General features: G+C 41.1%; 1 protein-coding gene across 6 annotated transcripts in view; it reads left to right on the plus strand.

The window, feature by feature from the left end:
- The window catches only part of SIPA1L2 (signal induced proliferation associated 1 like 2), a 234,414-nt gene that overhangs the window by 121,866 nt on the left and 96,663 nt on the right, over positions 1-15,885 (plus strand). For all 6 annotated transcript variants that reach the window (XM_063790534.1, XM_016941012.4, XM_016941031.4 and 3 more), the window contains one exon: positions 13,645-13,778. In XM_063790534.1, coding sequence (XP_063646604.1) covers positions 13,645-13,778 — 134 coding nt within the window. The remainder of the gene's footprint in view (positions 1-13,644; positions 13,779-15,885) is intronic.

Genomic DNA, 15,885 nt, shown 5'->3' on the forward strand with positions numbered 1-15,885 from the left:
CCCTACTTTATGCCACCGAGACCAGAATAGTTCTAGGAGGCAAAGTGAGTAATATTTGGGTAAAGAGAGGTTAAAACCAGATGGGAGGATGAAGCTGGGCCTCCGTGGTGACTCAGGAGTGAAGTGAAAAGTGGCTAAATCATTGTCTGAGCCTTCGGGAACGTTGTTTTGCTAGAGCCATTCTGCTGGCACAGGAGCGCGTGTTCCTCTGAATGTAGTGGGGGAAAATGCGGAATCAGATTGACGAATCTATATCTTTTTTTCATTTAGAATTTTTAAATGGTATATAAATGTCATATGATGGTTATGGGAAATTAAGAAAATGTAGAGAAGCAAGAAATAAAGTCTCCCCAAATTCATCAGCTATAGTCACCATTAACATTTCGTCATTATCCTTGAAGGCTTTTCTGATGCAAATAAATTTATGTAAATGGAGCTTACTCCTGCTATTACTGTGGAACTTGCTTTTGATGATCATCCTTCCATGTCATTATGTGTAGAACTGCATCTGCATTTTAAGAGCCATTATCAATTATCGTTATCTGCACTGAATGCATGAGGAGATGTCAGGTATTTACCAGCCATGATCTGGGCAGATAAGTTAATGACCGTGTTTGCTTTACTTGAGAGAGAAACTTACCAGCTTGATAGAAGCACAGTAATAGGGGAAGATGCATAATTTCCTGTCCCCTTGTAGATGCAATACCTCTACAAAACAACTTACCAAATACATTAGTGAATGTCCATTTTTGTAAAGAAATCTTTACTTGAAAGAGTAATTTATCATTATAAGAGTTTAAGTCAGTGTCCCACCACCTTCCTACTTGGATGTGGGCTGCATTTAGTGACTCACTTGCAAAAGGTATCTTATGGAAAGACAGGGGCAAATAATTTTACAATGGAGTAGCCTGGCAAACACTACCTCCCTAGGTCACCAAGGTCACCATCAACAGTGGTAAGTCCTGTGGGTAGCTTGTACCCTGGGTATGAATGACTCTTCTGCAGGCTTCCTCTCCAAATCTATAACCCCAGTACAATTAGGGGAAAACATTAGAAAAATTCCAAATGAAGGACATTCTGCAAAATCCCTGACTGGTACCCAAAGCTGTCCAGGTCATCAAAAGCAGGGAAAGTCTGAGAAAAAAAAAAAAAAAATCACAGACCGTAAGAGCCTTAGGGGACATGACAACTAAATGGAATGGAATGTGGTACCCTGGGTGGAATCCTGTACAGAAAAAGGACATTCCATTAAAAACTACGGAAATCTGAATAAAGTATGGACATTAGTTAATAACATAACAGTATTGATTCGTTCATCATAACAAATGTACCAAAATAATGTAAGATGTTAACAACTGGGAAACTGGGAGATGGGTATAAGGGAACTCTGCTATTTACAGCTTTTCTAGAAATCTAAAAGAATTCTGAAATAAAAAGTTAAAAATTTTACAAATGTAAGTCATAAGTGCTCATATGTTTAAAATTATGATCTATTTCTTTAAGACAAGAAGAAAGAATTTGTAAGTAGTTCCTATAAATAACAAAGCTTTATGTTGCTTTATTGAACGACCATAGAATTCTTGTAAGCAGCCAACTTCACTGTTTCTGGTAACTGCTCTCTTACCTAGCTCTTTGTAAACCCACCCTTTCCTCCAGTGCTAATTTTTATCATTAGTATTTTAACTGAAGGATAATATGTTGTATGTAAATCCTGCTAAATGAACAAATAGATTCTTCTAGAATTTGTGTAATAACGCTCTTACCTCTCTTGATACCAATTTAACCGTTTTTTGGCTGGGGAATTATCTTTCTGCCATTAGGTAAAAGTGTCCATGCATTTTAATTATAGTTGGAGGTCAACTCTTGGTAAATAGAGGTCTGTGAATGGCGGGCAAATGACATCACTTAAGGCAGAGTGCACACTGAGGTTCACATTCCAACTCAATTTGGGGCAAATCCTTGAACTACTTTGTGCCCTAGTCAATCATCTGTAAAATGGGATGATAATAATACAAATCCCCCCTGTAAAGGGCTTAGAGCAGTGCTTGTCAATAGCATGCCCCCCTGCTTCCCAGGGTTACTTAAATAAATGTGTAAGACTTTTCCCTCTAAAAAGAAACTATTGTTCACACCACTGCTACAGGCTTTAGAGGGCAATACTTTCTTTTAGTGGTTCAAAGATGAAGAGAGAAACAAGTAGAACCATATGGTAGAGAGGGCTGGGGAAAGGTGTCTGGTGAAGTCCATCACCCCATTCCAAACACACTCACTTAAGTGTCACTAATGTGACAGTTGTAGGCAGGCCTACACCTTTACATATCAAATGAACTTCACTGCTGAGTGATGCATGGCTGCATTTGCTTTGAATTTCATGCCTGGTGGCTGTTTTTTCCTTCTGATTTTATACAGTCATTGACGAAAATTAATAGGGAGTTGGACACTATTAAATTCATACAGGTGAACAGAGTGCCATCTAACAATAGTACTATTCTAAGATACACATTCCTCCCTCTGAAGACGTAATCGACTGAGTTCTTCACCTCTCTCCCTGGCCAGTATTGCCTCCCCAAATGGAGGTCCCGTCGAGTCCCACGGGTGCCCTTAATGGGGAGGAATTGCCCAGATACACATGAGATTCAGCACCAAGGGCTGTGGTCACACGGGCTCCATGTGGCCGTCGGTGGAAAACACCGGGGCTTTCTCTCTTGCAGAGGTGCCGTATCTGGACAGTCACAGTTCCCATACACCACAGTGTTGCAGGAACCCGCAAAGGGCTGTCTGTATGCTATTTCAAAACCTACTGACTCTCTGGCCCCAAAAAGTCTTCAGTCAGTTACTGGGGAAGAAGAACGAATGCCCTATTATTTCCCTGGGAAAAGGAATAAGACTTAACATTTCTTTACAGTTTGACTCACATGGCGTTTAACTGACAACACTTGTTGGCATTTTGCTGCTGGTACAGTAAGTTGGAAGTAAAGGTCTTTGGAGCATTAGTTCTTAAAGAATGTAGAAAGTTAGTTTAAACACTTTGTATTTGTTTAGATCCAAAATTTATTTCACTATTTGTCCCACTTAATTAAAATAAAAGCTGGACAGCCATCCTGTTATCAGTGGGCTCCACCTCTCTTCTTTGAAGTGGTGAGGCCTTTCATACTTTCCTAGTGTTTTCTTCTTCCTTTTGAGCAAATACTAACAATACAGGTTATGAAAAGAAGCCTTTAATAATCTGCCTGCCTTCCTTCTTCAGTCTTTTCATTTTTCTCTCTAGCTTTCCTTGAAATCATGTTTTTCAAGATACCGTTTTTATGTCAAGGATTCATTTGTTGTCTCATCTTTAAGTTGTGTTCACTTTCCTGTATTAATTAATTTTTGTAATTTAAACCTTTGCATGAATTTTTTTAGCCTCGAGCTGCTTTCCGTGAGAGAACACTAGAGCCGGACTGCCTGGGTTTGCATCCTCACTGTCCCACCAGATTGTGACTTTGAGCGAGTCACTTAACCTTTCTGCCTCAGTGTTGTCTGTAAGAATAGTTGTGCCTCCTCATAAGTAGACAGGATGAACTGAGTTTATTTTTGTGAAAGATAATATTATTGTCTTCACTGTAATGCCTTGGATTTTTCAAGCTTAGCAAATACCTTGGTTAAATTTGGGTCAAAAGAGCAAAAATTTACATGACAAAAATCTATGTTTTTCAAAACTTCCTGGTAAATTCGGTAATTTAATCCAGGAAACACTAACAAAGGTGTTTGATACTTCTTGAGGTTGTTGAGTTACTTTTTTTTTTTTTTCTTTCTGAGATGGAGTCTCGCTCTGTTGCCCAGGCTGGAGTGCAGTGGCGCGATCTCAGCTCACTGCAACCTCCATCTCCCAGGTTCATGCACTTCTCGTGCCTCAGCCTCCCGAGTAGCTGGGACTACAAGCATGCGACACCATGCCTGGCTAGTTCGTTTATTTTTAGTAGAGACGGGGTTTGCCATGTTGGCCAGGCTGGTCTTGAGCTCCTAGCCTCAAGTGATCCACCTGCCTCGGCCTTCCAAAGTGCTGGGATTGCAGGTGTGAGCCACTGCTCCCGGCCTGTTGAATTACTCTTGTGTTTTTTTTTTGTTTGTTTGTTTTTGTTGTTGTTGTTGTTATTTTTTGTTTTGAGACGGAGTCTCGCTCCATCTCATAGGCTGGAGTGCGGTGGCACAATCTTGGCTCACTGCAACCTCTGCCTCCCGGGTTCAAGCGATTCTCCTGCCTCAGCCTCCTGAGTAGCTGGGATTACAGACATGCACCACCACACTCAGCTTATTTATTAGTATTTTTTAGGTTTATTGTAGAGACTGAGCCTTGCAGTGATGCCCAGACTGATCTCAAACTCCTGGCCTCAAGCAATCCTTCTCCTTCTGCCTCCCAAAGTGCTGGGATTATAGGCCGGAGCCACTATGCCCTGCCCTCATTTACTTACTTATTGTCCCCTTTTCACTTTTTAAAAAATAACCCTAGAGTGTTCGGAAAAAAGGGAAGTGATTTAAAATACACATAATTGTTTGGAGAGAAAGGTGAAAGAAGATACATCATAGATAGGAATTGAAAGAGCATTTAACTGCCTATGTAACCCAGATCAGCAGAGTAGGCAATTAAATGATCAACTAGTGGTTGAGAGAACAAAGAACCTTTAAAATGCATTTTATGCCAAAATAGCAAGCTAGCTTCTGCTGTGCATATTAACAAAGTAAAGGACTAGAGGGTACAGGTGCACAGTTGTTTGTGGCCTTGGTGTCCTTATAAATGGTGCTGTGGTCACTGGATGCTAACAGCTTTGATAAATCCTGTAAGGCAGAGCTGTGAGTGAATGTCTTTTACGTACCTGGCCTCAGGAGGCCCTGCAGAGATGTGATCCTTAACTGGTCAATTCATTAGTGAGTTACCACTTAAACCTCTCTTCTAAGATATCACCGTATCTAGAAACAGCTTTTGGGCTAGGGTCCAATGTACCACCCCTGCCCCCATTTTTTTTCCCTGTGAGCTAAAATTATTATTTATTTCTTTACTGAACAGTTACAATGCACCACAGAAATGCACTGAATCTCATCTTCATTTCCTGCACTGCGATCTTGTTAGCTGATTTTTTTATCTTGCCCTGTTGTATTTGCATGATAGGTGGATTTTCATTCAGCTTCTCAACAGTCTTTTCATACCTTCTGTTCTGCCAAGGAAGGATTTCATTTGATTCACCCTTGAAGCAATTTTATGGAAATCTTCTGCCCGGAATAAGAACAGACTCTGGGTGGGTGAGGGTCTGAATGCACACAACCCTGGGAAGCCTTGCTCGTTGTCCTCTGCCCAAGATGGGAAGGGCCTCTTGCCATGCAGATAAACAAGGAGGTCTTTCCTGAAAGGGGGATGCAGGATATCATTTGAAAAGGGCAACTATTTCCCTCCTGGTGGTTATGGGAGGGGGCACAATCTCTGTATGTCCTAATGGTATGTGGAGATGCCCTTTATAAAAGCTAGGCAGCGTCTTACATTATTGAATAGAAGATTTTGATTTCTTTGGAAACACATCCAGGTAACCTACTGTATTCTTTGGTGAAACCAAAAGCATTGTGAGCCCTTAGAAGATGGTTAGGAGACATAAAAGCTGTGAGTCTGCAGGTGTGATGCTTGTAAACAGCAGGAACTTCATCTCTGTGTTTGCAATAAGAAAGTGGATGTCTGTGTGAGACAGAGAGAGGAAAATGGGTCTGTGACATGGATTGGCAAGGTAGGCATGAAGGGAATTTTTTTTTAATTCACCTGCCATCTTTGATAAAAAGGGGAATATACAAATTTTAGATTCCCAAACTTTTAAAAGTATAATTTATGATAGAAATTACTCAGTGAAGTATATACACCACTTCTTAAAAAAGACTTCTGTGAGTGCAGTGTAACCTCTCCAGGTGATTCTGGGTCAGCATTTTGAGATTAAAAGCGGGAATCACCTTCAGGCTGACCCATGAACTGTGCCGGAGTTTTGGGCTCAAAATCAAAATACTCGATGATGCAGTTTATTTTATGTGCGCTCTTTTGTTTTGATTTCTTTTTTTTGCCAGTAACATGCCTGCTGTCAACTATAATACCCCTCCCAGGTCAATGATGGTGTTATATGGATTAGATATATTAGGAGCCGGGAGGATTCTGAGGTTAAGAAAGGTTCTGTAACTAACCCAAGGTTAAGCACGTGATAAGTGTCAAAGCCCAGATTAGACAACCATTAAGTAAGCTTTTTATAATTATAACATTGCACAGTAAATGGGTTTGAGACTGCTGGTTAAATAAGGCAAATTGAAACATGTTATCTCTTCCCCTTCCAGAATACCAATAAAAATGACAGTGAAGGAATTTTAAAAATGAGCATAATGCCACAAAGCAAAAAAGCACCAGGGAGAAGCAGCCGAAGGAAGGCAGGGTATATGAAAGCAGGTAGAAGAGCAAGACCACTCCTAGTAGATTGAGAGAGCCAGCCTCCTGCGTCCCCCATCATGGGTGGTCACGGGAAGAGGGTAGAGGCCATCAAGAAGTGAGTCAGGCCATGCCACAGAGCCAGGCACCCTTGGATAAGGGCTTAGGGGAGTGAAAACAGGGCTGGTTACATGCTTTATAAAAGGCCAGATTCTCTCTCCTCCCCCTGTAGCCAGTTTACTATTTGCCCCTCTCTCAGGTGGGAAATAAGATTTATTCTGGAGAAATGGAACAACAGGCCCAGCAAAGGGCAGGACTAAGGCACTTAACTAAAGTGGGTACTTAGTGAAAGTCAACACAGTGAGGTGCTCAGCCCCACCCCATTATTTGAGCTCAATATTTCTAGACAGGAGACTGGAGGTGCCTTCCCTGGGACGCTCATGGCCCAAGAAAAAGATGCACCTGTCTTATGGCTGGACCCTGCCTGACCAGCCTAACAAGGCACAGCTCAGAGATGCAGTAGGGTCAGTGCCAGACCACATCAATATGATGAATATTGTAATAAAGTGAGTCACACAATGTTTTTGGTTTCACGGTACATATAAAAGTTGTTTATACTGTAGTCTACTATGCAGATAGTGCTATATCTAAAAGAACAGTGTACGTATCTTAATGTAAAAATGCTTCATTGCATTAGCCGGGCGTGGTGGTGGGCGCCTGTAGCCCCAGCTACTCAGGAGGCTGAGGCAGGAGAATGTCGTGAACCTGGGAGGCAGAGCTTGCAGTGAGCCAAGATTGCGCCACTGCACTCCAGCCTGGGCGACAGGGCGAGACTCTGTCTCAAAAAAAAAAAAAAAAAGTCAGTAAACCATACTGTAAACAGATGTGCTGTCATCTAGGCTTTGTTCTGCTGATAGAGCACAGGGAGAGTAGTTTGGCATAATTCTTAAGGGCCCTAGGGTTTTCCAAATGATCAATAAGCATTGGCTTCAACTTAAAGCCACCAGCTGTGTTAGCCACTAGCAAGAGAGTCAAGCCTATCCTTTGAAGCTTTGAAACTAGGCATTGACATCCTCTCTCTAGCTTTGAAAATTCTGGATGGCATCTTCTTTTATTAGAAGGCTGTTTCATCTGTATTGAAAGTGTGTTGTTTATCGTAGCCACTGTCATCTGTTATCTTACCTAAATAACTTGCTGGCTAACTTGGTATAGCTTCACTCCGTCAGCACTTGCTCCTTCACCTTGCACTTACCTCATGGAGATAGCTTCTTACCTTAAGCCTCATGAACCAGCCTCTGCTAGCTTCCAATTTTTCTTCTGCACCTTCCTCACCTCTGTCAGCCTTCATAGAATTGAAGAGAGATAGGGCCTTGCTCTGGATTAGGCTTTTGCTTAAGGGAGTGTTGTAACTGCTTTTGTCTTCTATCCAGACCACTCTGACTTTCTTCATATCAGCAGTAAGGCTGTTTTGCTTCTTAATCGTGTGTTCTCCAAAGTAGCACTTTTACTTTCTTTCAGGAACTTTTTCTTTGCATTCACTACTTGGTTCACTGTTTGGTTCAAGAGGCCTAGCTTTCAGCCTGTCTCAGCTATTGACATGCCTTCCTCACTAAGCGTAATCGTTTTTAGCTTTTCATTTAGAGTGAAACAGGTGTGACTCTTCTTTCATTTTAACTCTTAGCGGCCATTGTAGGGTTATTATCTGGCCTAATTTCAATGTTACTGTGTCTCCAGGGAAAGTAGGGCAATTGAGGAGTGTAATTTTTGTCTCTTTCCTATATTATTACTCCCACGGCACTAAAACATTTTGAAGCAGGCTATGTTTGTATCCCCAGTATTTATCAGTTTCTGGCACACAGTTGAGACATCCACTGTTCAACATTTGAATAAGTGAATTAAAGTGGATTAAGTATATTTGGAAGGCTAAATAATGGCCTCCAGAGGTGTCCAGGTCCTAATCCCTGGAATTTGTGTACACTCCCTCATGGCAAAAGAGACTTTGCAGTTGTGGTTAAGTTAGGGATCTTGAGATAGGGAGATATCCTGGATTATCCAGGTAGGACCTGGCTGGGACCTAAATGCAATCACAGGTGTCCTTATAGGAGGAAAACAGAGGGAAATTTGACTACAGAAGAGAAAGGCAATGTGACCACTGAAACAAGATGCTAGGCTGCTTGCTGTGAAGATGGAGGAAGGGCCATGAGCCAAGAAACGTAAGGAATGTAGGTCTAGAAGCTGGAGAAGGCAAGGAAATGGATTTTTCCTCCAGAGCTGCCCAGGGGAATGCAGTCACTCCAGAACCTTGATTTTTGCTTATTGAAACTGACTTCTGAGCTTCAGAGCTGTGTGCAGTAAATGGAGTTGTTTTAAGCCAGAAGTTTATTAGAAATTTGGAAATTTGTTACAGCGGTAGGACATGATAGGTCTATTGCCATGTAAGTTCCAATAGACATATAAGTTCTCAGTTTTATAAATACTTCAAGAAATTGTATTGCTCCGGTCACTGAGAGAAATGCCTGCTGCAGCCACCAACATGCTTCACACTGTCTTATCACTTCCTGGCATGAAATGAGCTACCTCCTTGTTTTTATTTCGATATTCCTGCTTGAGGTCAGATATAACCATTGCTTTTGGACAATACCAGAGGAGGCTACTTTTAGTTCAGTGATTCAAGAACAGTTTATTAGGCACCTGTCATTTATTAGGCACTACAACACTAGGGCCTCGGGATGCAAAATTGGAAGGATTTGGCCTTTTTGGAGGTGAGGGGAGTATTTCCAGCGGAAATGATGTTTGGATTGAGTCTTGAATGATGAGTAAGAAGAATGTCAAGTGAAGAAAAGTGGAAGACATTCCAGGCAGAGGGAGCAGGATTGGTGCCATCAGCGGTGGAGTGTGCTTCCCTAGACCTTTGTGAGTCAGGGGATTTGTGAGAGAAGAATCTGGAGGAAGCTTGGGATGATATCACTGAGGAATGTAAAGGAGAAGATGGGCAAGTAGTTGGAAAGATAGAAGATAGACATTCATATAAGTATAAAGACAGAGACAGAATCAGAAAGGTCTAAAGCTGGAGTCTTGAGAAACACTCATGCTGTAAGGAGAGGCCAGAGGAGGAGCCATGCCGGACACCCAGAATGAAAGACCAGAAAGCAATCTCACCTGGAAGGGAGATGCCATAGTAGTGGAGGAGTAGAGGGCCCCAGCCAAGAAGTGAGTGGCCACTAGTGTCATATAGCAGACAGCTCCGGCAGGAGGAGACCTGGAAGATAGTTGAATTTGGCAATAAGACCTTGAGTGGAGCTATAGCATGGCAGAAAGTTTGATGCAGATTGAGGATTAAATGGTAATTAAGGAAACAGTAATGAGAGAGGATGATGACTTGAGGAATAGGTACTGTCCCCACTGACAGGCTGTGGGGGAGTGAAATGGTCATGGCGTCTGTCTGTGCAGAAGGCCCTGTCCATTTGCAAGGACCACTGGCCCTTCCCCCCATTGACTCTGCCTCCCTCCAGTTTTTAAAACTGAAGATATATTTTATGTACAGTAAAATTTACTTTTCTAAAATGTGCACTTCTGAGAGTTTTGAGAAGTAAATATGGTGTTACCATTGCCACAATCAGTGTAGAATAGCTTTGTGACCTCAGAACGTTCTCCCATGCCTCCTCTGTAGTTGGCCCTTTGCTCTCCCTTCCAGCCCCTGGCAGCCATGGCTCTGTTTTCTGTCCTTGTGGCACCTGCTGAGTATGAGAGCAGTACACATATGATCATTTTATGTTGTCATGTATTAGAATTAGTGATTTGATTTTCTTAATCTGGGGCTCTCTATCTTACCATAAAAGGTAGTTTTATGTATTTACTCTTGTACTCCCTACAATAATTTGAAATTCTTTTGGATCTTGTTATGGAGCTCATCAAATACCAAATATAGAATTGAGTATTTTTGCAAGTAACTTTTTGAAATGTGTTATAAGAAGGAAGCTTTTGTCTTATGACTGTTGTATTTTTGTGTGCTTTGTGAATATTTTTCTTAATGCATTTGGCTTATGATGCATTTGGCCCATTGAGGGAAAAACGAAAGTTATTGTCAGCATGGTTAACTAACTGCAACTGAGAGTATTCCAAAATGATTTAGTTTTAAGTTTAAAAATGCATTTTCCATTGGATCTACTGCCATGGGTCCAGTAATCACTAATGCCAGCTTAATATAGTGACAGTGTACTACTTAGTTTAGTAGTCTGAAGTAGACAATTAACTTTTAGTCTATGTTTTCATTGAATATCTTTTTTTTTTTTTTTTTTTTTTGCCTGCTTCTGGATCAGCTCTTCTTAAAACCAGATCTTTGTTTATGTATGCGTAATGTCACTGGAGCTTTTTATGTTTGTAATAGTTACCTTAGCCATTATCAGTACACAATACAGCCATGCATCGCTTAAGAACAGAGATATGTTCTGAGAAATGCATCCTTAGGCAATTTCATCATTGTGCAAATGCCGTAGAGTGTGCTTACAGAAACCTAGATGGGATAGCCTGTACATGTGGGCTCTGTGGTATTGCATATTACTCCTAGGCTACAAACCTGCGCAGCATGTTACTGTACTGAATACTGTAGGCAGTTGTAACACAGTGGTAAGTGTTTTTGTGTCTAAACATAGAAAAGGTATAGTAAAAATACTGTATGAAAGATCAAAAGTAGTACACCTGTATAGGGCACTTACCATGAATGGAGCTTGCAGGACTGACTAAAATCTGCTCTGCGTGAGTCAGTGATTGAGTAGTGAGTTAATGTAGGACATTATGCTACTGCAGACTTTATAAACACTTTACATTAGGCAACACTACGTTTATAAAAAAATTTACTTAATAATTAACCTTAGCTTACAGTAACTTTTCTACTTTATAACTTTATTTTTTTAACTTTTTTACTCTTTTGTAATAACACTTAGCTTAATGCACACATTGTACAATTGTACAAAAATGCTTTCTTTGTATCTATTATTTCTCATTCTGTAAGCTTTTTTCTACTTAAAAGAATTTACTTTTCTGAACTTTTTTTTGGCTTTGAGTAATATGTTGGATTCCCATGTAATGACATCTGTAACATCACTAGACAATAGTAGTTTTTCAGCCTCATGATAATCGCATGGGACCACCATTGGTATATGTGTTGCGTCGCTGACCAAAGCAGCATTATGCAGCATAAGGGATTTATTACCCACTAAAACAAATAGGCTAGTTTGCTTTTGTGCAAGTCTAGGACTATATACCATATCAATAATTCACCTTTCATCTTTTTTTTTTTTTTTTTTTTTTTTGAGACGGAGTCTTGCTCTGTCACCCAGGCTGGAGTGCAGTGGGGCGATCTCGGCTCACTGCAAGCTCCACCTCCCAGGTTCACGCCATTCTCCTGCCTCAGCCTCCCGAGTAGCTGGGGCTACAGGCACCTGCCACCACACCTGGCTAATTTTTTTTGTATTTTTAGTAGAGCCGGGATTTCACCGTGTTAGCCAGAATGGTCTCGATCTCCTAACCTCGTGATCCGCCCGCCTCGGCCTCCCAAAGTGCTGGGATTACAGGCGTGAGCCACCGTGCCCGGCCCCCACCTTTCATCTTTTAAAATAGTTTACTTGCTGCTTCTACCCCTGACTCTAAAGGGAAATAATGTCAGTACTAATCCCATTTGGTTGCAAACAGCAAATAGGTAAATGATTTGCCTTTTGAAGGTCTAGCCAGTATTCATTAGTGGCTTTGGATAGTGTGTGTTCTGAGTGATTCAGGTGCTGTTTTCCTTTGCTGATCTCTTTCTCTTTTCTGCTTTCTCAGCAACATTTCTTATTCCTTCAGAAATCATTGTGGCAAGCATTGGCATAACCAAAAGCCTTTGGAATACCTATAGGTTTCCTTCAAGTTTGCAGATGTTCCCTGTATTATGTTTCTTTGTAGCCAAAACCTTAAGTCAGGGTGAAAAAAAATCGATTTTTTGAGGCTACACCTGGGAGAATGGACCTGGCAGCAGTTCATTAAGAAATAAATGAATAACACCTGGAGGTTTGCGTTTCCCACCTGCTCACATGAATTATTGGTGTGATGGGGCTGCTAAAAATAGATAAATTTTTAAGCTGCATTAATAAGCATTTGGGTCATTGCTCCCACTATTTTGTGTGTTGGACCATATCTTGAATGTTGTGTTAAGTTCGGGTCATTTCAGAGGAAACATTTAAAAAGTTTGAAAGTTGCAATGAGATACTTTGGCTGCTTTTAACAGAGCTCACAGACAAGAAACCAGCAGTCTAAAGGGAGTTGCTCACAGAGCAGTAAGCTTCATGTCATTTGAAAGGTTCAGAATAGAGTATTTGCTTCATAAGTAGCGGGTATTTTCTGGAATGTTCTCCCCATGTTCCCATGGCTGAAACAATGCCCACACATAGTGATGGCACATACGAGGAAGAGACAAATGTGACCATCTCTTAGGAAAGATGTCCTGGAGGGATCCATGTGTTAGATGGACAATATGGCCTCAGGTGCCACCCTTTCCGTGTAGATGGCCCAGTGATTTTACGTGAAAGCAATGATTAGCTGATGACATTTTAAACCCAAGTTATAGGATTTGTGGATAAAATTTGACTTTAGAAACTAACTGACCTTTTGTGTATTTTCTGTTGCTAAATTGTGCTCTGGACTTTATGAACATTATAAGCTTTATAAACATTATGCTGTTTTAGTGACATTGTAATGAAAAGGCGATCTTAGCTACACCACTGATCACCAAGATTAATCTGGCTGGCTTGTGTGGCTACTTAGGTCACCTTTGGTGCCCTCATTGAGTAAAAGATGATGACTTTCCCAGACGGAGGGAAACTGTTTTCAATATTGATTCTACAAGTAGCCATGTTCCTCTTTTGACAGTTTCTAAGAATGACAATACCTCTTTCTGATGATGCTATTCACATGATCACAAAATAACAATTTTGGGTTAGGGAGGCTTTTGCTGTTCATGAACTAGTGAAAAGCAGAATGAGAGGAGGAAGTAATTGAAAATGAGATGTAGGCATGCATCCGAACTGGAAACCAGAAGACTTGATGAAACAGATACAAGGAAATCACTGTGTATGAGCTATGTGGTATTTCTTCAGAGATTTGATACACAAACTAAGAGATACCCATCCTGCTCTTTGTTCCTTTTTCATTCTTTTGATGCCACCCTCTCTCTTCCATTATAGAGCACCAAAACTACTTTGGAATAGATGAAAACCTTGGTCCAGTAGCAGTCAGCATCCGGAGAGAGAAGGTGGAAGATGCCAAGGAGAAAGAAGGATCCCAGTTCAACTACAGGGTGGCTTTCAGGACAAGTGAGGTAATGGGGCTGCTTGCCGTAGTTATTGGGCTAAAGTCTAAACCTCCTTTGGTGTTACTGCTCCAGTTTGTTTTAGATAGGGTACTGAATTTATTTTTTTTTAATGTTAATGATTGCAACATTTAAGATAATTAAAAAGGGCATTGCAGTATTTTATTCTAAATGAAAAATTTGGAAACATGCCATGGATATTAAGTGGCTGTATTATTTCATTCTCACACTACTATAAAGAACCACCTGAGACTGGGTAATTTATGAAGAAAAGGTTTAATTGACTCACAGTTCCACAGGCTTAACAAGAAACCTGACTGGGAGGCCTCAAGAAACTTACAATCATGACGGAAGGTGAAGTGGAAGCAAGCACATCTTACCATGGTGGAGCAGGACAGAGAGAGAGTAAAGGGGGAAGGGCCACACACTTTTAAACCATCAGATCTTGTGAGAACTCACTCACTGTCATGAGAACAGCAAGGGGAAAATTCACCTCTGTGATCCAATCACCCCTACGAGGCCTCTTCTCCAATTTGACATGAGATTTGGGCAGGGACACAAATCTAACCCATATCATTTTGCCCCCGGCCCCTCCCAAATTTTATTTCCTTCTCACATTGCAACAATTATTCCTTCTCAGCAGTCCCCTAGTCTTAACTCACTCCAGCATTAACTCAGAAGTCCACAGAACAAAATCTCATCTGAGACAAAGCAAGTCCCTTCCGTTGATGAGCCTGTAAAATCAACAACAGGTTAGTTACTTCCAAGATGCAGTGGGGGTACAGGAATGGGTAAATGTTCCTGTTCCAAATGGGAGAAATTGGCCAAAACGAAGAGGCTACAGGCCCCATGCAAGTCCAAAACTCAGCAGGACAGTCATTACTACCCACGCTTTGTTACACTGAGGACCCAGGTTAGATTCTTGCTTGTCTTGCTTTTAGTGGAAAGTGAGATTCTTGTATAAATTATGCAACATGTATAGCTAAATAGGTAGATATTGATTTATATAAGGAATTAAGTCTGAAGCTGGGCATGGTGACACATGCCTATTGTCCCAGCTACTCAGGAGGCTGGGGTGGGAGGATGGCTTGAGCTCAGGAGTTGAGGCTGTAGGGCAGTGTGGTTACACCTGTGAATAGGCCCTGCACTCCAGCCTGGGCAATATAGCAAGACCCTATCTCTTAAAAAAGAAAAGAATTAGATCTGTCCAGCACTTTAGGTTTTATCCTTTTGGCTCATTTTAATTAGAGGGATATATATTTGGGAGATATTCCAGAATATGTATTTTGGTTAACTGCTTCTAGATCAGAGAAAACACAGAGCCCTTTTCTAGTTTCCAGCTGCATGAACATGTGTACCCCTGTTCATCTTATCTAGTACGTAGGTGTCCCAGTGACCTAGGCTCTATTCTAGGTATAAGTGAGATAAAGCCCCTCTCCTAAAGTGACATATTTTAAGTTATAGACCTATGCTGTTCAGTTCAGTAGCCACTAGCCACAGGTGGCTACTTAAATTAAATTTAAATACTTAATTTAATTTAAATGTTAAATTTAAAATAACTAAACAAAATTAGAAATCCTTTTCCTTAGTGACATTAGTGATTTCGAGTGTTCAATAGTTGATGTGGCTAGGGGCTCCTGTATTAGTATAGATAGAGAACATTGTCCTCGTTGCAGATAGTTCTGTTGTCCAGTGTTATGGAACATTATGCAAACGTTAGGTATCCTTATGACTGCCATCACCCCAGCTCCTGGTGTTAGTAGTCTGAGGACTCTTACCAGAGTCAGAGAGAGGTTGGATTAGAACCAGTTCTCTTGATTTATGGTTCTGGGGTTTTCTCTCTCATCATATTAGATCTGAGGCACGTGCTCCAAATATTCATTGCATGTTTCTGTGGTGAATTTGAGGACATCTAAAAAGTCATGAGACAAAATTTAGTGGCAATTTTCTCAGCCCTGAATCACCCTGCCCATGGATACCGCTGGCTGCTGCTCCTCTGTTCAGCCTCGGGAATGGTCATTATGGAAAATTAAATCTAAGATAAGAAAGGGAGTGGAAGAAAAGAAGATGGAGAGATAGGAGAAAGGGAGGATGGAAGAAGGGTGATCATGGTCAG

Source organism: Pan troglodytes, chromosome 1 (assembly GCF_028858775.2).
Source record: "Pan troglodytes isolate AG18354 chromosome 1, NHGRI_mPanTro3-v2.0_pri, whole genome shotgun sequence".
Classification (NCBI taxonomy): Eukaryota; Metazoa; Chordata; class Mammalia; order Primates; family Hominidae; genus Pan; species Pan troglodytes.